General features: G+C 53.9%; 1 protein-coding gene across 2 annotated transcripts; it reads right to left on the minus strand.

The window, feature by feature from the left end:
* Positions 1–5,688: 5,688 nt before the first annotated feature.
* Positions 5,689–22,967, minus strand: Fam78a (family with sequence similarity 78 member A). Of its 2 annotated transcripts, XM_057755796.1 has the most exons (3): positions 22,396–22,967; positions 20,768–21,792; positions 5,689–8,477 (listed from the first exon to the last, which is right to left on the minus strand). In XM_057755796.1, the coding sequence occupies exons 2-3, from the start codon at positions 21,088–21,090 to the stop codon at positions 7,949–7,951; spliced, it is 852 nt and encodes a 283-aa protein (XP_057611779.1). In that variant the 5' UTR covers positions 21,091–21,792; positions 22,396–22,967; the 3' UTR covers positions 5,689–7,948. The 2 variants fall into 2 exon arrangements, with proteins under 2 accessions (XP_057611779.1, XP_057611780.1); XM_057755797.1 differs by lacking the exon at positions 22,396–22,967 and having other exon boundaries at positions 20,768–21,962.
* Between the last annotated feature and the right edge of the window lie 1,972 nt (positions 22,968–24,939).

A 24,939-nucleotide genomic window follows, 5' to 3' on the forward strand; every position in this document is an offset into this window, starting at 1 on the left:
CCCCCCCCCGAGACAGGGTTTCTCTGTAGCTTTGGAGCCTGTTCTGGAACTAGCTCTGTTAGACCAGGCTGGCCTCGAACTTGCAGAGATCCACCTGCCTCTGCCTCCTGAGTGCTGGGATTGAAGGTGTGCACCACCACAGCCTGGCTAGAAACCTATTCTTGAAAAACCAAAAATAGAGCTGGAAGAAAGGATTCTGAATGTTTTTACCCATATTGGAGGGCATGTATATGTTTCACCTGAGTTAAACATGCTATGAACACACGTATGGGGCTCCATGTGGTCCCTGTGATGTTAACCGTGATCACACTGTGACCACGTGTATGACTCCATGTGGTCCTGTGATGTTAACCGCGACCACCAACTTGACAGGCTCTAGAACCATACACGAGTTCATAGCTGGGCATGTAGGTGAGGAAGTGTCTTGACTGGGTTAATGGAAGTGAGGAGAACTCACTGTGCCATCTCAATAGTTAGCAAGGAGCTTTGCAGCAGCTTATCTGAAACAGCCTCAGAATGAACCAAGCCTCACTGCCCACCGAAGGGCCTGGAGAGATGGTGCGGTGGTGAGGAGCACTTGTTCTTGCAGATGGCCAGGGTTTGGTTACCAGCACCATGAGGTGGCCTACAACCATCCATAACTAGTTCAGGAGATCCGAATGAGCCCTCTTCTGACCTCCATGGGTGCACTAAGAACACACGTAGTGCACAGACATACCTGCACAAACACTTATAAAAATTTTTGAATCTTAAAAATGAGCTGGGCAATGGTGGCACACGCCTTTAATCCCAGCACTTGGGAGGCAGAGGCAAGCAGATCTCTGTGAGTTCGAGACCAGCCTGGTCTACAAGAGCTAGTTCCAGGACAGGCTCCAAAGTCACAGAGAAACCCTGTCTTGAAAAAAAAAATTAAAAGTGAACACAGTGATTGTGGCATAGTCTGGCAGTGAGGGATAATGTATACAGGCTTGTCAACAGGGACAATGTCATGTAATGACTCAAAGGAGAGAAGTCAGCCCAAAACAGTGCATGACATTGGGTTCATCCATATAAAAATCTAGAAAAGACAATCACACTGTAGTAGCAAGGCAGGGTTGTAGGTGCTGGGGGATGGTAGAGGCAGAGAAGGGCAGGAGGAAGGGCTGATGACTAAAAGGAGTGTGTGTATGTGTGCATGTGTGTGTGTTTGTGTGTGTACAAGAGTGCAGTGCCCACAGAGGCCAGAAGATGGCGTTGGAGCCCTTGGAGTTACAGGTGCTGGGAACAAAACTCTGATCCTCTACAAGAGTCACAGCACTCAACCACTGGGCCTTCTCTCCGGCCTCTGAGAAGCTGTTTTTGAAAAAGACCAACATAGTCTCCCTGCTACTCCAAGCAACTCTAATAAGATTAGTAAGATTCCAGATGGTTAGGCCATGTCTGCCATTCCAGGTGGACCAGTGGGTCTGTCCATCTGTGTTTCTTCATGTAGCTCTGTGTGCCTGGGGTTCAGCATGGCAGGGTGAGGTGGTCCCCCAATGTGTTCTCTGGACCCTTGGGCCTGGACCCTCCAGGGGATAAGCCTTCTCTTTGGGAACGTGTTCCCTGCATGAATGGTAAGGCATCTCAAAGGCAGGATTAGCATTTCTGGGTTCCTGGGCCGTGAGGCCATCAGCCTCTCACAGCCACAGTTGCAGTAGGACCCAGGTCTCATGAGGAAGGCTGGCATGCTCTGCGGCTCTCAGGTGTCAGGCAAGACTGCAGAGGGGCTTGGCAGAGTCACTTACAGGAGCCAGACAACTGCTGGGCCTCACCTTCACAGGAAGTGGCAGGCTGTTTACAGGAAATCCCTCAGCCTACACCAAAGCCCTGGTTAACCACTTGGTCTGATAGATTGCAGTGAGAAGTGGCTGCAAGGCTTAGGCATGCTGTCACCGGGCTGATAACCTCTCCCAATACAGAATTCCCCAGTGACAGACACCTGGTCTCCCCCAATGGAACCCTTTTTCAACTCTAACAGCCAGATTAGGGCCAGTGTCCGGCCACTCAGGGAGCACCCTGCCATGGCCTGCATGATCTCCATTTCCCTACCGCATCTCGATGATGAGCCAGATCCGATCAAAAGAGTCAGGGACCCCAGGTTTACAGCTGTAAACACATGCCCCCAAAGGTATCATAAAAGACCTCAAAGGTACAGTGAAGTCCAGGTCACCATGGCACCCAGCAGATGCTCCCCCCCCCTGCCCTTAGCATCCTGCCTGTGCACAGAAATAACTTCATCCCAGATGAACACAGCATCTTTGGTCTCTGGATAACTTTAGCTTTTAGGACAGATAGTCCAAGCAAGAGCCCTGTCAATGACGCTTGGTCCAGTGGGGAAGGCTGGCCAGGTGTGCTTACCTCCTGCTCAAGGAGACCAGACAAGTGTGGTCGCCTCACCAAACCACACTCAGCAAGACAGGGGCAGCCAGGAATAGTCCTGGGCGTCTAGATGCTCTCCCCACAGAGCCACCCTTCACCAGTCTGGTTTAAAGTGTCAGCTGATAAACTACAAACCAAAGCCAGAACTGGAGTGGAGATAATCCTGTCTCTGCATTCCCAGCCGGCATGTCTGGGGACCAAGTGGACAGGGCTGTGCCCAGACAGTAAATGGATTGACTTTTGGCAGGGCCCAGTGTGATCAGAAGTTTGTGTCGCTGGACACAGCCCAGAAGCTGAGTTCATGCACACAACTGCTCTTTCTGGGTACAGTGGCACACACACACAGCCTCGGCACTCAGGACTGAGGCAGGAGGAATGCTGTAAGTGCAAGGCCAGTCTGTGATATATACTGAATTCCAGGCCAATGGAAGAGAGGAGAGACCCCATCTCAAGGGACAGAAGTTCCCAGTGCCGAGAGGACTGGTGAGCGTGTAAGCAGCATGTCCAGCCTTGCACGGCACACTGAGCAAAGGGGCAGTCGAGAGGCCAGGGCTGCAGCAGGGTGGCAGAGGGAGGTCGGAGACCTTCTCAGGGCCACTTTTTTTCCACTGAGAACGTGGAAGAGCTCCTGTGATCCACAGGCAGGAAAGGGTGCGAGGACCATGCAAGGCTGTAGGCTGTGGGGGTTTCCCTGTGGCTACTTGTGTTATGACTTGGCAAACCCCTGTGTGTGTGTGTTTGCACATGCGTGCGAGCGCATGTATCCTCATTCTTGCATGGCAAGCACACCAGCAACTCTCTCTCTAGCCCCTTAATGGAGAATTTAGGGGTAGTGTATGTGCTGTGACCAGTTGCCACCTCGGGTGCCTGGACCCCAACCAGGTGGGAGCCAGTGTCCGTGGAGGACCCAGGGAGCATTGATGATGACGTAAAGCCACAGGAAGCACTGCAACTTCTAGAAATTTCCTCTGCAGGCCTGGGAATTCCACTGCAGCCCCCAGTAAGTCACCCCACTGAGACCCTGCTGTGTTTCCTTTGTGGCCTCAGGGCTGATTCTACAATGAGTTTCTGGCTCTTCTGGGAGAGCGGCCAGAGCAGAGGCCGCAGGGAGGAGCAGCTGTCACAGCGATGGGCAGGCAGGGGGCCACGAGCACCTGCTTCCTGCAAGTTCTCGGCGGTGGTGGGCTTACTCTGCTCGTTCCAGACACTTGGCCCCAGGCGTGGGGTCCTGGAGGGGACCCTGGCCCTGCTTGTCTGGGCCTGGCATCTCCATTTCTCAGCCTCGCCTGGACTTCTGAGTTTAATTTGCCACCAGCTGAAGCAGGGAGAGGGCTGTCACCGAGCCATCAGATGTCACTTGTGAGCCACTTGACTCCTGCACATTCCAGTCCCCAAACTCAGGCAGCCATACCCGAGTCATGCAGCTGCATGTTGCAGCAAAGATGGTTTCCTAAGGTCCTTGGTTCTGGCCTGTGTGATCTTATTGAGCTTCTCTTTTGATGGGCACACGTATGTGCACAGGCGCGCGCACACACACACACAGTCACAAAACCCACGGATCTTTGTGCACAATACTTAGGAGCTGATTCCACAATCACAAACAAAACTCTGACATAAACACCACCCATGAGCCATCCGGGTGGAGAACGCCAGAGGAACCCATGATGCAACTTCCTGTGTTGGAGCAGCAATGTAAAGAACCCAGAGCAGCCACGCCTGAAACCCTGGTGGGTGAAGGGTCTTTCCTGCCCCTCAAAACACTACAGAGAAGCCATGCCCACTCTGGGGAGCCAGTTCGCAGGTGAAGAAAGCCCCTCTTCAAAGCCTGCTTTTCTGTGGACCGCACATAACTAAATGCTCAGACTTCTAGGAAGCGTTGTAAGGAGAAAGGTGTTTTCTGCCTGAGGACCCTGGATGGAGGGTGTGCTGCAAGTTAAGGGCTTTTTTAATAACCAACAATTATTTGGCACCAAATGTATGCCCATGGAGTCATCTGCAGTGGTCAGTGAGTTGAATCTTGGCTACCTCTTCTAAGATACGAGGTCTGCCAGTTCTTGCACATGCGCACACACACACACACACACACACACACACACACACACACACACTCCCTGCTTCCTTGTCCATAAGATGGGGAGGCCCCAGGGACCATCATGGTGAGTTCATCAAAGCCCAACTCGTTCATCCACACTAGCCAGCAGGCAGTGCTCAGGAACCCCTTTCCACAAGGTCTGGGTTTCAGCCAAGTCCACGCAAATGGCTAGAGTCACCATCAGGACACAGTCACTCCAGCAACCTTGGGTCCCCAAACTTCCATACAAATGCTCCAGTGAGGAGACAGTGTCCTCTTGTCAGCTAGTGAGGAACAGGTGGGCAGCTGTGTGCCCTACCTTGTGTGAGTGAGATTTGCAAATGACTCATGGGTGACTCAAATAAGGACCTGATCTAAATGCCTGCCACCTTTGATATGCAGTTCTATTTATCCTAAAAGAAAAAAATCTAAGTTTAAAGACTAGGTATGGTGGCACACACCTTTAATCCCAGCACTTGGGAAGCAGAGACAGGCGGTTTGTTCTCCGTAAATTCAAGGCCAACCTGGTCTACAAAGTGAGTTCCAGGACAGCCAGAGCTAAACTGTGAAAACCTGTCTCAAAAAAAGAAAAAGAAAAGGAAGGAAGGAAGAAAAGAAAAAAGAAAAGAAAAGAAATCCTGTGTCTAGGGAGAGGGCTCAGTCAGCTGCACAAGCAGAGGGACCAGAGGTTGATCCCTAGAACCCGGGTAAAAGCCAGACATAATGCTGTAAGCCTGTGACCCCTACACTGGGGTCACTTGCGGTTTCTGGGCAACCAATCTAACCTGGAACTTGAGTTTCAGGTTCACAAAGAGACTGTCTCTGTCTCAAAAAATAAGGTTGAGAGTCCTAGAAAACATTAACCTCTGGTCTCCAAACAGAAACGTGCACACACACAGAGAGAAAGAGAGAAACAGGAACAACAACAACAAAAAAAAACCCAGAGCAATCCCCAAGTCTACTCCTGCCCTGGGACACCTGTCAGAAATATTTCTGCAGTCTAAGAGCCAGTTCCAATGGAGACAGGGCCATGAGACAGAGCAGGTGTACAGAGTGACAGGCCAGAGTTTGTGTCTCTCAGCACGGGAACCACAGCCACACAGAATCTTCCCAAACATGCTCACCCTGGTCAGCCACAGTGAGACTGAGACCCCACGTAATCACCACCAGAGCCAAGGGTGCTTTAAAATTAATTTTATTTCTCTTTATATCTTTTATTTTAAACTTTAAAAAAAGGTTCATTTGACATTGTCTTCAAGAGTCTCGCGCCTGCTGGTAAGTGCACGCATGGACTGTGTTCACAGTATCTCCATGACCAAGTACAGTTGGTGCTTATTGCTGGAAAAAGTGAGTGTCCACGCCTGGGGAGGCATGGGCATGAGGGACAGCGGTAGAGGGATCAGGACCCCAGAAAGCCTGGGGTCTGTCAACAACATGAGGAAACCAGCCCAAGAGAAGCTGGGTGTTCTCGGCCAGACCCACACAGCCTCTCTGCAGTCTCCCTAGCCCTGTCTTGGGTCAGGCAGGAGGGTAGAGAGGAAGGAGAGTCAGAGAAGCCAGCTGGGCAAAGCCAGGCATGCAGCGGGGAGGGATCTCAAGAAACATGGGTTTGGGGGTCCCCATGTCCAGGAAGACACCCTTAGTGACCCCCCAGCTCAGGACAAGGGCTCGCCTCCACCCTTACCAGGGCCCATCTTCTTTCTTCAGTCCTGAAAGCAGGGCAGGGACCCCATGCTCTCCCAGCTAAGGCGACAGCCTCCATACACGCAAAGGGAAGGTCCCAGGGGAGGTGCTCACTGGACTCCAGCTCTAGTGGCCTGAGAATGATGGGACATTAAGCACCCCTAAAGGAAATATGTCACAAGTGTAGGAACAGAGCTGGGATCTAGCTGTGCCCTCCCACGCTGTCACCAAGACCCCTCTACCAGTGGCTCAGCAGCAGCAAAACCATTGTTTTTCTTGTGTGACGGTTTTCTGTGCTTATTATTGGTTGGAATCCAGTGATGCAGCTGTTGGCACACTTAAAGGAATGTCCCTCAAGCGGCTCAAAGCAGACATTTCTAGACACCTTGGCATCACTCAAAGCCAAGTTCTAGGGCTCCAGAAGGTAGACCCCAAGACTGGCCGATGTGTCAAACCAGTTTCACAGTGACCCAACACTGCCCAAGCATGGAACTCTCCAGCCCTGGGCCGGGGCTTCCTTCTTCAGACAAGAAACAGGGAGTCTGCCAACTGCTCCCCAGACCTCCCCACCCCAGGAGCACCTATGATGGGGAGGGGAGGGGGCCCAAGCACCCTCCAGCTGGTGCTTAGAGCCTATCTACAGCCCACTCCCAGAGAGTCTGGGAGCTGCTTCCCCTGAGAATGAGCCAGAAGCCACATCATTGGCTTCTTTACAGTGTGCTAGCGGATGGGCAGCCTGGGGTGTGGATGGGCAGCCTGGGGCACCGGGACCCCGGATTCAAGTGTGACAATGCAGGTCAGGAGGGAAGGGTACACCTTCTTTCCCTTAGAACAGCTCAGACTTATCAGGATTCGGGGGCAATGCCCCCACCCCAGCCCACCCTGCCAGGCATTTGGGACCAAAGTAAACGGAAGAGAAAAAGCCACATACCTAGGGGCGGGTTCTAGAGTTAGTAAAGGTGAAAGTTTCCTAACCCTGACCTAACACTTTGGGATCTATCCCTTCCTTCTCCCACAATATCCCACCAGGTGAGTTAAGGCTACTGAGGAGAGAGCAGGGGTCAAGGATCTGTGCCCAGCTGGCACCCCTGGCAGGTACTAGGGAGAGGTTCTACCGGGGCAGAGTAGGGGCTCCAGGCAGAGTCTGTGGTTTTGATTCTGCCAAGACAATATAATAAAACAGCTGGCTTTAGACCTGAGCCCCCACTCTTGCCCCTCACCCAGACATCCAGGAAGAGTGGGCTCAGGTGGGCCTCCCTCTAGGCCCGCCTTTCTTTCCAACTCTGGCAGAAGGCAGGCCCTGAAGGGAAGAGACCCGGGACCTTTCCTTTCCTCTTCTTTAAATTCAGCTTAAGGCAAAAGTTTGGCAAAGCAAGTCTACATAAGGCCGCATGGCAGAAGACAGACAGAGGGGAGGCGGGAGGGGCAGGCTGGGTCCCCTCACCGTCAGCCTCCTCCCCTGCCCCTGAATCCCATAGAGAGAGAGAGAGAGAGAGAGAGAGAGAGAGATAAGAAAAAAGCAGTGTTTTAGAGAGTTGGCTGCAATGAACAACTGATTGGGAGGGGAGGAGAGATGATCAGAGGTGAGGGGGGGAGGTGGGGTGGGGGAACACCTGTGTGTCCTGCGGGGAAGCAGGTGGGAGAGCCAGGAGGCCAGCGGGGATTAGCACAGTGAGATCCGCCCCTGGAGAAGGTAGAATGGTTGTATTTTTCTGAATGACCGGAGAGGGCATCTGGGTTTCCTTCTGAGTAGTAATATTGTTCCGTGAGTCTCACCTCGCAGCGGCCTGGCTGTTACCGGTGCTTGGGTGGGATCACCACCAGCGGCTGCCCGTACTTGGGCCGCCACATGAGGACCTGAGCGTCATTGGCATTGGGCTTGACCAGGGCACTGGGCGGGATGGGCTCATTCTTGCTCAGGATTTTCGGCTGGTCCTGGGCAATGGGCTCCCGCAGTCGGGCGCGCTGGCCCAGGGGCCGGTTGGGATTCACCTCGATGCTCAGCTGCATACGCCAGTGCAGCGTCTGGAGGATGATCATGTCATTGGTCGAGGTGTTGGTGGCCACCAGCCACGTAGTGAAGCTCTGGTCCCGGTAGATGTTGGTCAGTTTGGCCACGTTGCTCTCGCTGACGGGCACGGCCCACGTGACGCTAGGGTAAAAGTTATCGTTCATGCTGATGATGAACTTGGAGTCTCTCTTGGTGGGGCCCACGATTGTGCAGGTCTCGGTGGTATTGCCATACCACGGGTAGTTCACTCCATCTGAGTCACTGATGGCTTCAATTTTGCCCTCCTGGAGATCAGGGAGCTCCCAGCTAGACCTAGGGGTGGGGGAAAGAAGGCCAGGTTATTTTCTCAGTACTGGGTAAGGCTTTTTTGCATTCTCATGGTGTGTCAGGAACTGTCCTGGACCTTGGGGACAGAAGGTGCTCAGCATACCCAGCCCCCTTTGCTCATGGGGCTGGTGTGGGGCAGAGCAGACAACAAACAGGACATCCAGTATCAGGTAATGTGAGTCCAGTCCCAGGCGGCTTTAATACCTCAACACTGGGCTGGAGGGGGGCTCGTTGCTCATATACTACCCTTACAGAGCTGTCAAGTCAGCAGCCCACAAACACCTGTAACTCCAACTCCAGGAGATCTGCTGCCCCTTTCTGGTCTCTGTGGGCACTTGGACCCATGTACCTACACACACACACACACACACACACACACACACACGTTAAAAACAAAATATTTTGGGGGGACGGGAGAGATGGTTCAGTGTTTAAGAGCATTGGCTGCAGCTGGGGAGTGGTGATGCACACCTGTAATCCCGGCACCTGGGAGGCAGAGACTGGGGGGATCTCTGTGAGTTCGAGTACAGCCTGGTCTAAAAAGCAAGTTCCAAGACAGCCAGGATTGTTTCAGAGAAACAAAAACCAAACCAAAACAAAAAAGCCCTGGTGGCTCTTCCAGAGATCCTGAGGGTTCAATTCCCAGCACCCCACGTGATGGCTCACAATCGTCTATAACTGTAGCCCCATGAGATCCAATGCTCTCTTCTGGCGTGCAGATGTACATGCAGACAAAGCACCCATATACATAAAATACATAAATAAAAAATTTTAAATATATATATGTGATATTTTTTAAAGACGCAGACTGTTCATTCAGTACCATCCCAAACCAGACTATCCCTTCATGAGAGCCAAGATTCTTAAACTAGTACTAGATGCCAGCTGGGATCTGGAAAAACCCTATTTGTCTCTTCACAGGGACTTGTCATTTTGAGTCTATAATATGGACAAACACTGGTAAAAATGGGTCTTCCCAGACATCAGCGAGATAAACACACGAAGCCACACAGTTCTATGATCTTAGGGTGGTGGCTATGGCCTCTTAGAGGCTAAGGCTCTCCTGGACTACACAGCACTTGAATACAGACCAGGATGAGACTACAGCTCAGTGGACCTTCCGCCTGCCACGTGTGTCCCCACTGACTTGTGAGTTGTTCTTCTGCAACTGTGGGAACCAACAGGAGGCTCCAGAGTCCAACGGCTATGGGGTCAGCTGACCTGGGGATGACTCCTGGCCCCTCCACTGGCTACCATGTGACCTTAAGCAAATGCCTGCTGTCTCTGGGCTTCGGTGTCCTCTCCCTCCCGTCAACAACTCCTCTTCCTTCCATGCTGTCTCCGCCACACCCAGCAGGAACCAGCAGCGGGCCAGGCTGCAATGCCCCGACTCTCTTGCTACCTGACTCTTCACTCTCTCATCCAGGAAGACTGGCTTCCACGTGGCCACCACTGAACCAAAGCAAGCCTGGCCAAACCTCTTCTAAAAGGCCCAGGTAAGAAAGAGGCTAAAGAGCCTGCTGCCGCCGCCAGGCCTAGAGACCCTGTATCCCTACCACGTGCTCAGCCTGATACACTTTACCTGCTGGGGCTGTGGCGGGTGTCTAGCTTGAACATGGGGATCCCACATACAGACTAAGTCTCGGCTCTCTTGGTGGCATGGGAAGCCAGGCAAGGTTCTCCCCATCCTGGGACCTCAGATCTATCATACCTGGGCAAGGCGAACTGCAAGAGCTGCGCAGCAACTCGTCAGCCCAAGGCACATGCACAGCAAAGGCCTGCAGCAGACACTGCCAGGACTGGTGTGGACACTCAGATAGGAAAGCACCCGCCAGCGCAGCTGGGTTACCCCAGAGTTCCCAACCTTCTAGGGACACAGTGGCTACTAGAGAACTCACGCCAGGCTTCAGGGTCCTGCAGACTGTCATCAGACCCAAGGGCCATCACCTAGGAGAGCTCTAGGTGGAGACAGGGAACAAGGTAACACCTGCTCACACGTGGCCACAGAGGGCGCTCTACTGCCCATGAGACCGACTGCGCCACCGGCTTTCCAGTGAGGCCTGGTGACACAGCACCAAGGCTCACACCCGCTGCCCCCACCCTTTTCGGCACACCTCCTCATTCCACTGCTGGCCGGGAGCCCCACTCCTGTTAGAGGTGCATTCCTAGTCAGGCACCTGCCTGTGACCCCAGCTCTTGGGAGATGGAAGCAGGAAGAGGAAGAGTTCAAAGCCATTCTCAGCTACACAGCAAGTTCAAGGCTAGCCTGAGCTACCTAAGGCTTCTCTCAGAAACAGCAAGACTGCCTTTCTGTCTGCGGCTCGCGTCACTTATGGGAGCCAAAGGAAGAAAGTTGCCAAGTGTCCATGGTGGCTGAATGGGTACAGAAAACCCAGCTCCTATGTACAACAAAAAAGTCTTGAAAGGAAAGAAAATTCTGATGCACATTACAACACAGGGAGCCCAGGGACAGTATGCTAACTGAAAGAAGCCACCACAAAAGGGGAATTATGTCAGGACAGCACTTACACGTGGTGCCCAGAGCACCTGAATCCTGAGACAGAAAGTGGAGCGGGGGCTGCCAGGGGCAGGAAGTGAGGATGCTGATTAACGGGGCAGAGTTTTGGTTAGCAACAAGGAAGAGCTCCAGAGATGAATGGCGGGATGTTTGTGAGTGGCCCTACTGCCACTCAACTGTGCACCCCAATCATGCCACCTCAGTCTCTCTGCTGGGAGGTCACCAGAACTGGAGCCCCTACAAGAGGATGGGCAGGGACAGAATTTTTTTTTCTTGGTGCATGTTTACGTGGTGTGTGCAGGTGCGTGTTCACTCAGGCCTGGGAGAGCCCAGGGTTGACACTGGTCTCTTCCTCCATCTCCCTCCACCTGATGTAATGAGCCAGGGTCTCTCCATGTTAGTCCGGCTGGCCAGCTTACTCTGGGAATTCCCATCTCTGTCTCCTGGAAGCTGGAATTACAAGCAGGCCACCATACCCTGTCAACTTTTACCTACAGTCTAGGGATCTAAACGCTGGTCCCCACACCTGCATGCAAGAACTTCACAAGTTGGGGCCACCTCCTCGGCCCCAGGCTCTGCTAAATTTTCTGTTCCTCTCACTGCTAAGTTCAGTCATGTGTGACAGGCTAGGCCTTGAGCATAGCCAGACACAACAAACCTGTCTCTCCACCCCCAGCAATCCCTCAGGCCCAGGTCCACTTGCACTTCAGCATGGGGTTGCTGATTCCCCAGAAGGATTCAGACCAGAGAGGGCCCCAGCCCTGCCCTGAAGCTCTCAAGAACTGTCTGCCTCTGTCTAACGCCCCTGGATTACAGGCCCTGCTTTCTGTCTCCCTGGAAGTCTTTTTAGTGCCCTGTCTGTTTGATTTGCCGTACTGGGAAGGAAACCCAGGGCCCCAGAAAAGCTAAACAGTCCTCTAACCATTCAGCCACACACCCTGAGCCTGGAAAAATGCTATTGTTCCTTTTGGTGTGCGGGGTTTTGTTGGGGAGGGGCTTACAAGATCTCAGTCTATCCCAGTCTCCTCAGGCTGGCCTTAAACTTGAGGGTGATCATCTTGCCTCAGCCTCCACCATGAGCTACCACGACCCGTTGAAAGGTGTTCGAGAACAAGGGCCAGTCACATGGCCCATCAGCGAAAGCTGAGGGGCATCCCTGAGACCCACATGGAGAAAAGAGAGAAGCAATTTCTGCAAGTCGCCCTCTGACCACCACAAGCTCACAGCAGCACCCCCATCCCTCCAAATACATATACAAATGTAAAAGGAAGGGAACAAGCTTGGGGAAAACCACTGCCCCTTTGAGCTTCCAAATTACGACAGATGCACGTACGCACGAGCATGGTGGGGGACGGCTTCACATTAGTGTGGGTGGCCTTGCTCTTGACCCCACCCTGAAATCCTAAGCGCTGGTCCAGTCACAGACAGGTGACAGCCTTCATGAGCTGGCAGCCAGCAGAGTCTCACGAGAGACGTTACTCAGATAGATGCAAGGCAGAGCCAACTGCATTGAGGGGGAGTCGCTGGGGGAGATGGGAAGAGCCAGGGGCTGACCAGGGACATAGTGTGAGGGGCACAGCAGTCTGGAATGGAAACTGAGGCACACATTAGCTCTCTGACAGTCGCAAGCGCTCTGAAGCTCATCAGCGGCCCACGGCTAAGTGCATGCATGCCCATGCCAGGCTTCCTCCGTGAGACCACGTGCTGATCCACGCCTGCCACAACTGTGGTCAGAAACTGGGGGAGACCCTCAAAAGGAGGCCTCAGCAAAGGTAGGTGCAGCTCTTGGCTCGGACCTGGCCTCCCTCATCTGACCTGAAGCCTTTCTAGACCTCACTTCTATTTTCATATTATACACACATTTTTTGTTGTTGTTGTTTTAGAAACAGGGTTTCTCTGAATAGCCTGATCTGTCCTGGAGCTCACTGTGCAGACCAGGCTGGCCTCAAACCCACGGAGATCCGCCTGCCTCTGCCTCCCGAGCACTGAGGTTAAAGGTGTGCGCCACCACCACTCGTCAACACTCAGCCTTCCTGATTTGTGTAGGATGATACACTAAGGCCTGAAGTCCCAGCACTCAGGGAGGGGAGGCAAAGGGAACCAGGAGTTCAGGTCAGGAAGCTGGGGGCTTAAACTAATGAGACCCCCCTCACAAACAAAACAAAACAAAAACCACCCAGAACTTGGGCCCTCGTGCAGAATGAGAAGACAAGGGTCATTCCAAAATTAAGAACTTTGACATGGTGACAGCAACCGTGGAACATACTCGCATCCTTCTCAGCCAGGGCTGGTGCAGGGGCACCTACTGCCCAGGCCACCTGCCATGCTCTGTCCTTGTCCTCTCGGGTGTGGGGAGCCAAAGAATAGCAGGCAAGTCCAGACTTGAACCTGGACCTCAAATGCTTCCAGAGCCCCTAGCGTGTCTGAGATGGTGTCCCCAGATCCTCCCACCATCCTAATCCTCCTACAGACAGCATGGTCACCAACTCAACAATTATCTATAGAGGTCTGCCTGGGCGCCAGCAAACGGCCTCAGCACCATCCTGACTCCAGCCCCTGGCAGAGACCCTGCTTCCCTGATGGTCTCCAAGGTGCCTCTGATTCTTTAAAAACACCAATCTGGTCACATTGCTCCGGCTCTGCTAAGCCTGTCCCTGCTCTCTGCTGACACAAACCCAGATGCAGTGGGCGGGCCAGAAGCCCCAGGCAGTCACATAAGCACAGGCCCTGCCCTTTCCATTCCAGGCTGTGGGCTGGGGCTCTCTTTAGGTCCTCCTGCTCCTGTCCTGGTCGGGGGAGACCATCTGCTAAGCTCTAGCCACCACCCCAGGCAAACCACTCTGACCCCTTACACAAGCCAGGTGCCCCTGGCCCGTGTCCAGTACCACTGGGACGCTGTAACTGTCTCCTGGCACATGCCCCAGGGCAATCAAACAGCAGTGTGACCATTTGCGGGCAGTCTTTTTCCCAGATGAACCACAAAGGCCAAGAGGACAGAGCCACACCTGCCTTGAACCTTACCACACATCCAGGACTCATCAGAGTACCAGGCCTGAACTTGGGCCCCAGAAAGCTTGTAGCCCAGCTTCCTGATGCCCAACAGCATGCTGGGTCACATAAGAAGCATTGAGCACCCAGAGTTGCCCGGGTCTCTGATCACCTTGCCAAGCTGTAGGTGGAACAGACACTATCAGGGTCCATTGTCACCAAAGCAATGAGGGTGACAGTCAGCACCACCTACATGGGCTAAGAGCTACCCCTCACACGACACACATACATGCATAAAGACACATATAAGCACATGCATACTCATACAAATACACGTGCACATGCAGGTGCACACAGACATGCACACATACATGCATGTGTGTGCTTACAAAAATACATGTGCACACACACAGAGAGGTTTTTGGCAGCATGTATGACTTGGAACAGCATGTATAAGAGTGGATGGGTTGTAGGCTTTTTCCTCAGCATGGGAAGCAGATACAGCCCCCCACAGGTCCCCATTTCTCTCTTCTTCATTCTCAGGGTCCTGGGCTTGCTGACCACAAATCCTCAATCCTGGGTTCTAGATCCAGCAGACCAAGGTGGACCTGTTGCGGGGCCAAGTTCACAAGCAGCATATGTTTCTGTCCACTTTATCTCTATTCATTCAATTTATTCACTTTCAAAAAATGCAACTGGGACCAGACATGGTAGCTTGTACCTTTAATCTCCATATTCAAAAGGCAGAGGCAGTAAGATCTCTCTGAGCTAGAGGCCAGTTAGGTCTACATACAAAATTCCAGGCCAGCCAGGGCTACACTGGGAGATGCTATCGCAAAAAGTAAATTTTTTTTTTTTTTTTTTTTTTTTTTGTAAAGCAAATGAATCAGTCATTTGCAAGAAGCACTTCTGCATGGGCAGACCGGCCACACGCAGACCCGAAGCCGGGTCTAGATAGGTTTCCTCCTATGAGTTACCTATCTTGCTTTAATATGAGATTTGGGGGCTGGTAAGATGACTCGGTGGGTAAAGGCACTGGTCACTCAAGTCTGGTGACCTCAGTTCAATACCCAGAACCCACCGAGAGCAAACTCACTCCCTAAATTTGTGCCGACCTCTATACATGTGGTGGCATGCACACACACATGCGCACACACACACACACTAATAATAGGCTTTATTTTTTTTTTTGTTAATTTAAAATGAAATTTAGCTTTGAACCTAATGATATCGCCCACACACCTTACCACCTCCCTCATGATACATGACACTTTAAGAACATGTCTAAGGAATAGACAGTCTCTGGGCTGGATTCGCCCAGCACTTACGGCTGCTCTTCCCTGCCTTGGTCCTACACTCAGCTAGACAACTTGGAAAGTCAGGAGTAAGCTCCCCCGGACAACTGAACAGATTCGTAAACAGTGCTCAGTCTGGAAAGTTGTGTGTTACAGAAAGCGAGGCCTGGGAGAGTTCCTTCTACACAGGGCGGGGATGCCCCTGGACTGGGCCCTCCGTGGCCCATCCCCAGGTCCTGCCTTCACAGCATCCAGCACCTGCCCACGGCTCAAGCAAGATATGTGTGCTGCCTCTTCCCACAGCCCCACTTCTGATGCCTTCCCCCTCCAGACTCAGGCCCCAGCCTGACCTCCCCTGAGGAGAAAGGACCCAACAGTGCCTGCTAAACTTTAGCTCCAGGGCCAAATATTGTGGTCAGAACTGCCCAGCACCGGCCTTTGCCAGAGCATCCGATAAACTATTCTTGCTTTAAAATTTTTTATTATTTTCTAGTAATGTGTTCTTCAAAAAAGCAAGCCATTAAGAAAGCAAAAACTGAAGCCATTTCTCCTCCGCCCCTCCTCCTGGACGGTACTCATGACGGTGCACCTCGGTAAACATCTTTCTAGACATCTCTGCGTGTTCACACAGGATGTGCCCGGTTTACCATCTTCCCCACCGCGAACCATCCCAATCCCATTCTTGCCCACTCTGTTGGGTTTTGTGGTGTTGGGGATGGAAGCCAAGGCCTCTCACACACAAGGCAAGATCTCTGCCACTGAGCAGGACCCTAGGCTCATCTTCCAGCATTATTTTAATGCGACACTGTTTCCATGGAAACCCGGTTGTTTGTAACAGCAGTACTCTGCAGTGGACAGATCTTAATTCTCTCTCTTGACTGCAAGATGCCTGGGGTATTTGCAGCTCCCTGCTGCCATAGTCCCAGGGCAAGATCTTCACAGAGTGGCATGTAGCCCTGACTTATTTCTCCACACGTATGTACTTTTCCCCTGCTCACTAAGCTAGTCACCTATGTGTCTCTAGAAGTCAGGCCCAGACTAGGGTAAAGTGTTCTGTAAGCCAGACGGTGGACGTAAGGTGCAGCTCGCGACAGCCAGGCTCAGCAGACAGCAGCTAGTGGCTGCCTAGACTGGAGTTTTCTCTCTCCACTCTGCTGATCTACGGTGTGGGCTCCCAGCATTTCCTTCACACTGCCCTGAACTCCCTGGCTGCTGGTGTCCGTCCGTGCGTCCCCAGAACAGGCCACTTGCTTCCCACTCTCAGAAGGCAGATTCAGGCTAGAGCCTTCACTTGGTCACAGCTAGCCTAGGGGGAGTTCTCCCAGGCTGGGCCACCCCCACCACTTCCCTCCCACCCTGAAGCTCGGAAGCAAGGACTTCCCTCTCCCACTCACCCCGCCCTAGCCTCCGCCATTGCCCAGCAGATGGGGGAAGCCGCCTTCCGCCCCAAGACAGGAAGCTTAGTCTTCAATTGTTCTATGAGGCGCTCAGGCCCTGGCTCCGGGAAGAGGCCACATGGCCAGCCAAGACATTCCTCCTAAGGCCATCCCCCAGATCTTAGGTGCTGAGCAAACACCCTTGGGCAAGTGGCTTTGGGGTCTGTAGTCTGAGTTCTCATCCTCAAATTAGGGCCTCTAAGGTCCTGGGGTGCACCCCAGAGATAGCAGGGTAGAAGAAAAGACAAGCTCCAATGTTACCCCGAGTCTCTTTGAGCCCTGTAAGAGATGTGCCTGGCAGCACATGTGTGGGTCAGAAGAGCTCACAAGGCCTCAGGAGCCAAGGCTGCCCTGCTATGGAAAAAGACCTGGGGAGGTGGGGGAGCAACGGCACCGGACTTGGGTCCTGGTTTAGCTCTTGGTCACACAGTATAGAACAACAGTCCAGTACTCAGGATTTGTAATCCCGATGTCTAGGGAGACGGTGCAGGGAGAGCTCTGGGGTGCTGGCTCAGTGCCAAGCACCCAGCACCTTACTCATCCACTCAGCCCACTGGGACAAGGAAGCAGGGAGGAACTAGCATTCCCATTTTAAAGGTGGGCTGCTCTCCCCCCCAGCCCACATCAGCTCATCCTGAGCTACATCACTCCTGGCTTTGGCCTTGGCCTCGCCGTGGGCCAGGTCCCCAGAGAATGCCAAAGAAGGGCAAAGCAGGGACAGCACACACAGTGTCTCCCACACAGGCAAGAAACTCTGACTTGTCACTTAGAAGTCTACACCAGCTGACAGGTGGCAGCTGAGGAATTGCGGGGGACAGCTGAGAAGGCAGGTGTCTCCGGCAGTTTGGAGGGGGGTTGACTTTGAAAGTACCGTGGGTTGGACGCTTTCATGTGGGCACGAAAGAGCCGCCATCTTCCAGCATTCCCCTGCACAGCTGGGCTGTGACTGAGGTGGTGGCTCTCGGAATGGCAATGCTCCATATCTCCAATAACTTCAAGTGCAGAATGCCATTCACCAAGTCGCCCTCACTCAGAGACTAACTGCAAGCAGGGATAACGCTGGGGGATATTACGGATTTCAGATAGGCAGTCAGAATTAATATTTCTAATACAAGCCCATTTGTAAAGAATACAAATCCTAATCCAGCCTGGGCCACCTGGCTGTGTCCTCCCAAGGCCCAGAGCCTAGAGATCACTTTAGAGCCCCAACTAGTACGGGTTGAGTCTAACAGTAATTCCACACCCTTTCCAGGGGACATGGGATCCTGTTTGGAGATATCTATGGTTGTTACAAGTTGGGGGTGAGTAGTATACTCAAAGAGGGGGAGCCAAGCGTCCTCTGTAATGCCCCCCCAACCCTACCAGCCCCAGTTGCCAACGAGAAGTATCTGACCAGGGCACAGGCACCGGTAGAGACAATCACCCACTCACTTGGGGTTTAAGAGCTCAGAGACCGCAGTTAATACAGTCAAGCGCTGTTTTGTTTTTGGAAACAAGGTCTCGTGATGCAGCCCTGACTGTCCTGTAACTCACAATGTAGACCAGGCTGGCCTCCAGTTCAGAGAGATCTGCCTGCCTCTGCCTTCAGGGTGCTGGAATTAAAAGGTATGTGCCAGTGTGTCCAGCCTGGAAGGTTCTTTTAATAACCCCGTCTAAAGGTTTCTGCTTACAGTCTGGAGCTATGCAGAGCCAAGTCCAGAGTTCCTGCAAAGCAGCCCTCAGTGTCCATGGGACAGGATGGGGCAGCGCCACGTGCAGTGAGACCGCAAGAACAGAACCACTCAGCACGACCAAGCTTCGCGCTGTTCTGCTGACCAGTCGTAAACAGACAAGTGGCTCCATCCACGGCATTTTCTCCAAAGCATGGTCACCTGCCCCTGTCCCCACACTGCAGCTGGCCCTGCCCCACCTGGGACTCAAAAGTCTGGTGATCTGGGAGAAAGAGTCGAGTCAGGCACTAATCAAGAGAGAGCAAAGAAAAAGGCCTCGGCCACTTTAACCATCCCTGACTGAAGCTATTTTTACAATTTTGAAAGTCAAGAGTGTAGGGCCCAGGCTGGGGCGAAAACTCATTACAAGGGGTAGCCAGCAGCATCTTTTCTAGCTCAGTGGCTTCAGCCACTAGGCCCGACTTCACGTATTTCTGTCTGGGAGACCTGAAACTGAAATCATATCGAGGCTGCCGGCCACCTGCTTGCACGATTCTCATCAGCTTGGCCTAGTCTGACTGTGGGGGCAAAGGTTGTCTGAGTAACTCTCCCAATAAACCACGCAGAAGGAACTATGATCAGCCTGTTTGAGTCAACTGAGGCTCCCAGTGGCTACGGCTCTTGCCCAGGGTCACACCCTGAGAAGTGACCGCAGAGTTCATCTGACTAGGAACCCAGGACTGGCAACAGCGAAGCACAGTCGCCCCGAGGCTCCTGACCCCCGGGGGCGGCTGAGGGGCATCAGGGAAACCATTAGGTTCACCCTGAGAAAAGCCTGTATGTCTCAGCAACTCTGATGATGCTTTGCAAAGCCAGGAAAGAGGTGTGGGACTGGCTGACGGCTGCTTGGGAAGCACCTCCCTGAACACCCCTCTCGGAGTAGCTGCCTCTGCAACAGTCTTTTTTTTTTTTTTTTAAATATTTATTTATTTATAATGCATACAATATTCTGTCTGTGTGTATGTCTGCAGACCAGAAGAGAGCACCAGACCTCATTACAGATGGTTGTGAGCCACCATGTGGTTGCCGGGAATTGAACTCAGGACCTTTGGAAGAGCAGGCAATGCTCTTAACCACTGAGCCATCTCTCCAGCCCCCTGCAACAGTCTTAAAAGGGGAAGGACTCTAAGGTCGACCTGGAGGGAGCCCAGTGACCCATGTGCCCCAATGGTCTTAGACCAGCAGGGTGACAACCCAGTTTCAAGTCATATCCCCTCTTCCTGTTTCCTTTAGCGCTTAGGAGTCGCCAAATGGTGAAGGCACATTTGTTGGCCTGTGTCGGGCCACCCTCAGCCCTGGTGAACCAGGTTATCCCGGACATCCACCAAACGTAAGCTCCCACTCTCCAGGAGACCCCTCTTCCCCACGTGCACAGCTGAGAAGTTAGGCCACAGAGTGGACACCAACGACCATGAGACAGTATCCATGAGCCATCAGAGGTCAAGCCAGGGACTGTCCGCCAGGGAACCACTGGGTCCTAACAGCTTTCACGGCTGTTTCTGTGAGCATGATTTCCACGTGGGGGGTGGCCCTCTTTGGGGCCAGAGAACATGCAGAACATGACCCGGGGGGCCTCAGGGTCCCTGTGGAGATCTATGACATCTTAGGTGACCAAACCACAGAGATGAAACCATGCTCTTCTCCAGTTGTTCCTACTTAGGGCCCCATTGGAGGAACACCGGATGCTAACCCTTAACCTCTATTGGGAGACAAAGCTGCAGACTGCAGGGTAGATTTCTGAATTCTCTCTCTCTCTCTCTCTCTCTCTCTCTCTCTCTCTCTCACACACACACACACACACACACACGCTGCCGTCAGCCACCGCCACTGACAATGGCAAAGCTGTCCTCTGCAGCTTTCTGTGGTTCCAATCCCCCCATCCCATGCGCCAGACAAGTCCAGGCCCCGCCACAAAGTCTTCTACAAAGGTGTGTGGAAGCTTCAGAGGCCTCCACCACTCCTGCCCGCCTCAGGGGTTCCTGGAGACTGGAGCCTGGGTTAGGGTAGTGCCTTCTCTGGTCACCCCCGGTAGCCCTGGCACTTGCTTTACCAAAGAAGCACAGGTTCCTGTTTTCTCAGCATCGTGCCAGGAAGGACAGACCAACTCTGAGCACCAGGGACAATAGCACGGCAAGTCTAACTGAGTAGAACGACAAGTCTAACTGAGCTAGGACCCTAATCAACAAGTAAAGGCTCCAGAGAGTTGGAGAAGGCTTGGAGATAGTTCCGCCTCTGCCTCAAGACCCCTGTGTTCCCCAAACTCCTGCTCCAGCACCTCCACCTTACCCTGCAGCTTCCCCCACCCCCAGTATGTCCCTCCAGTACTCACATGCCCTGCTCCCCATACTGGTTGTAAAACTCCATATGGCTGCATGCCTGAATCCAGCCAACGATCCAGGTCTCCTTCTTGGGGATGGGCGGCATGACCACCTGGGCCGAAGCCCGGAAATGGGGTGTCCGGTAGCGTAGTACCACGCTGGAGGACTCATCAATGCTGGTGGGGATGGGGTCGATGGAGGCTTTCACGTCAATCACCGTAATTCCTTCCCGGAAGACTCTGGCTTTGCCTCCGATGCTCTGAATACAGCCCATGGCACACAGGACCGCTCTAATCTCCAGGAAAGGCCAGCAGTCCCAAAAATAACAGGGCATTGAAAGGATGGAGGTTGCAGGACCCAGCGGAGAGCGCACAATCTAATCTCAAAGCTCAAAAGCGAGATCCATAGGATAGAAAACTTACTGAGTGGAGGGGACTTGCATAGCACTATCGGACCTGATTATAAATACGGATTCTGCTGCATCTCAAGAGCCCTGGGCTCCCTCTTCTAACAGTGGGCAAAAGCCACCGATATTCTTTGGGTTTAAAAAAAGAAAAGTTTGCAGTTTAATGGATAAGCATGTTGTTCTGACATTCAGCCCTGCGTCCTCACACTTGGGGATGGTAGGTCGGACAGTCTCCCTGAAGTCTTCGGAGGAAGCAGACGAGCGCTGGCAGGCACATAAATAAGGAAGGCTCGGTCCCCGCGCGGTCGCGCCACCCTCGCTGCAGAACGCCGACTTCCTGCCCTTCTGCTTTCCGCACCCGCTCCCTGGGACACACGCGCCCTCCCGGCGGGGCCCAATCAATTGCAGTGTGAGCTCTCGTTCAATCGGCAGAGGCCTGGCGCCCTGCGTGGCTGGCACCCACGCGCGGTTCCAAAAGGCGCGCTCCGGGCTAGGCGCTCTCCAGGTCCCCTCCGGCGCCCACTCGCGCGCTCCTTTGCTACTGTCGCTGTCGCCGCCGACCGCCGCGTGGGGCCCCGGGGCTGCGCTTGGGTATCCGCCGCCGCCTGCTTCGCCGCGGCCGCTGAGGACCTGCAGAGAGGTGGAAGGGACAGGGCGTCAAAGTTGAGCCGAACTTTACTGCGGGGGACGCGAGGGCGCGGCGATGCGTGTGCGCCTGGCGCGGGCTGCGGAGCTGACGGCGCAGCTCTGGGCGGTCTCCCCGGAGGTGGCGCCCCCCTCCGCCCGCCCCGTCAGTGGCCGCCGCACGACTGCGCGCACCAGCGAATAATCGCCTCCCGTGACATCTCCGCTGACACCCCTCTAGCCCGGGGGCGGGGTAAAGGGGGTCGGTCAGACTGCCACCGCAGTGGGTCACTAGCACTTCCCGGCCCTCGTGCTGTGTTTTACCACCAAGCCACAAGCGTGGAACGCCCCTTCTCTCTCGGGTCTCTCGGTCCTCCGGGGTCGCAGTGCCATCCCCAGGCCGGTCCTTTCTGCCGTGAGGCCCTTAGCCGGCTGAGGTGGCTCGACCCCAAGAGGGCGCGCTGTCCCCTGTTCCCCCCACCCCCGCACCCCTTGCCTCGGTTTCCCCTCGCCAGCCGCTAGCCGCAGCGGAGCACAGCGTCGGGGTGCGCGCCTCTGCCCGGGAACTTTGGCACTCACCTCCCCACTCAGGGGGCGACGCGAACTCACCTGCCCCTAGGGCCGCTCCGGGTGCCTGGGTCACTGCCCTCCGGACGCCCCGACCCCTCCGCCCATACGTTCTCGGGGCGCCCCCCTCCCCTGGGTAGTCCACCGCTCTATTAGGGTCTGAGATGGCGTGGGTGCCTCGGGTCTCCAAGCCCCTCCTGACTCCTGGGCTGCTGTGGGGATGGCCGGGGGCGGAGGGCTGAGGCTCGGGGCTCTCTTGCCCCCACCCCGAGCGCCTCCTTATTTTATGATCATTGTAAGCGTGCTGTCGCCGCTCTGCCCCGCCGCCGCGCCGCAGCCGCCTGGCGCGCCCAGCGCCGCCTCGCTCTGCTGCAGCATCAGAAAGGCAACCAGGTCAAACTTTGCAGAAACTCGGCCCCTGCGCCGGCCTGGCCCCCGCGTTCGCTCGTAGCCGAGCGACAGCGCGCACCGGCGCACGCAGGACCGCCGCTCGGTCGTGCGCCCCGCGGGATGCAGGTCCGCAGGCGGCGGCCGGCGGGCGGGCGCCGCCTCCTCCTCCGGCCCGCCCGGCTCTCCACCCTCGCTCCCGCACTCAGCGTTCCCTCCCCCCTTGGTTATCCTTCTCTCCCTCTTTTCCCCGCTCTCTGCAGCTGCTGGGGGAGTTGAGCCTCTTCTTGCATAAACGACATTTCCTTTTTTGCTAACCCTAGGAATTCTGGGTAGTGTAGTCCTACATCTCACGCCAGGCCTGGGTGGGGGGTGCTCCTACTGCCCTTTGACTTCGGATGTCAGGGGGTTTTCCAATTCAGAAGACCTAGGGCACTGTCCTGGAAATCCTGTATGCCTGCCTTGGCGGTTGGGTGGAGACTGTGGAAGCTTTGGGAGGCCCCAAGGTTTGGTGGGTGGGAGAATTTAGTTCCCCAGTGTTGGTCCTTTGTGTCTGCAGGATGGTCAGACTGTAGTTGTCCCCAAGTGTGTGAGAAGTTTTCATTCATCAGACACTCTGAGTGGGAAGGCTCTTTATGTACATCTCACAGAGAAGGCAAAAAAAAAAAAAAAAAAAAAAAAAAAAATCCAGAATGGGAAGATGGAAAAGATTGGCCTACCACCCCAACCTGGCAGGGCTCCCTGCTGAGACCCTCTGGTGGTCTCAGAGATAAGGTTCAAAAGGAGTTTATCCCCAGACAGCAGTGGGACAGCAAGAACCCAAGTAGCCTCAGACCTTAGCTCCACCCCTACCCTGCAGTTACCTTCTAGATAAAGGAGAGTTTGTGACATCAGAAAACCTAGCAACCACCAAAGGCACGCCCCACCACTGCCGCCACAGCCTCTTAAGCCTGACTTTCAAGACTGTCCATAATAGGCACAGGCTGGGTGTTTGTAGTTAGTCCCAAGGCTAGAGTCTGCTGAGCAGATGACAGGGGCATTTCTGAAACTTTGGGAGGGTCTCTATGGGGAATCCATTTCTGCCACCACAGGAAATGGCCAGTGACGGCGGCTACTGCCTGTTCCCAGCCACACTCTCATAGGACCATTGCTGCTGTCCTGTGTTCCCAGCTAGTGGGGCGATGTCCTTTTCCCATCCAACTTTTAGGCACCTGGTATACCCCAGTCCTGCCTGATGTAAAACCGTAGAAGCACGTGGTCTCCTAAGGGCCTCGTGTAAAATTTGCAGTTTTTCCTGGTCTATGAAACCATAGTGGCCTCCCCACACCGGCATCATCATCCAGGTTCACATGGACCCTGGGAGATGGTAATAGGAAACCAGGAGACACTGAAATCGTACCACCCTCAAGGCCCACATACTTGCCTACTAAGACTGGTTCCTCTGAACTAAGACGGACTGGCCACCAGAGCAGGCCACAGGTCCTTGAATATCCACAGATAAGGGTTTGTGTGGGGAAATAAAACCTCCCTTCACTTGTTCCCCCATCACATCGCCCCTGTGAAGAACTTCACTTTGACCTGCAGAGGGTCGGCCCAGGGTTGGAAGTTGCCGGGCTTATAATTAAGGGGTTGCTCCTGCAAGAGCAGCCAGGACTTGGCTCACTTAAAAATTCCCTGCCCCAGCTCCTGCTCTGCTTGCTTACATACCCTTTGGCCCTCCTGCTTCCCCCACCTCCCCACACAGCCCTTCTACTTGCATGGCTTTCTTGGGAAGTTTGTAAGTGTTGGGCACAAACCTATATCAGCTTCAGCTTATGTGGAAGGTCAGGATGTGGCCATGAGAGTATAGGATGCTACAGTCTGTGGAACAGAGAAAAAGGACCTCAGTTAGAGATGTGTTCTACACCAGTGGACTCACACTGTCCCTATCCCCTCCCCTTTTCCATACGTAGGTCAGGGTTGCACAGCCCTGGTGCATTAGACTAGGAAGATCATGCAGACCCAAAGATATACAAGTGAGAGGCAAAAAATAGCATGCAGCCCTGAACAAGACCCCAGAGACCCAAGACATGGCCCAGTACAGCATCTCTCTGCTGAGTAAACTACAAGCCAGGGCTTCTGCACGCACTGTCTTCACAGCCTTGGCAATGACCCCCAAAACTAGGCCTTGTCATCCCACTACACAGATGACACGGGTGC

The sequence above is a fragment of the Chionomys nivalis genome, chromosome 22 (genome assembly GCF_950005125.1).
Source record: "Chionomys nivalis chromosome 22, mChiNiv1.1, whole genome shotgun sequence".
Lineage (NCBI taxonomy): Eukaryota > Metazoa > Chordata > Mammalia > Rodentia > Cricetidae > Chionomys > Chionomys nivalis.

Coding starts and splice junctions, on each gene's coding strand:
- Fam78a (XM_057755796.1), bottom strand. CDS start 21,090: ATGCCCTGTTATTTTTGGGACTGCTGGCCTTTCCTGGAGATTAGAGCG. Junction 8,478..20,767: donor CAGTATGGGGAGCAGGGCAT/GTGAGTACTGGA, acceptor CCCCACCCCTAG/GTCTAGCTGGGAGCTCCCTG.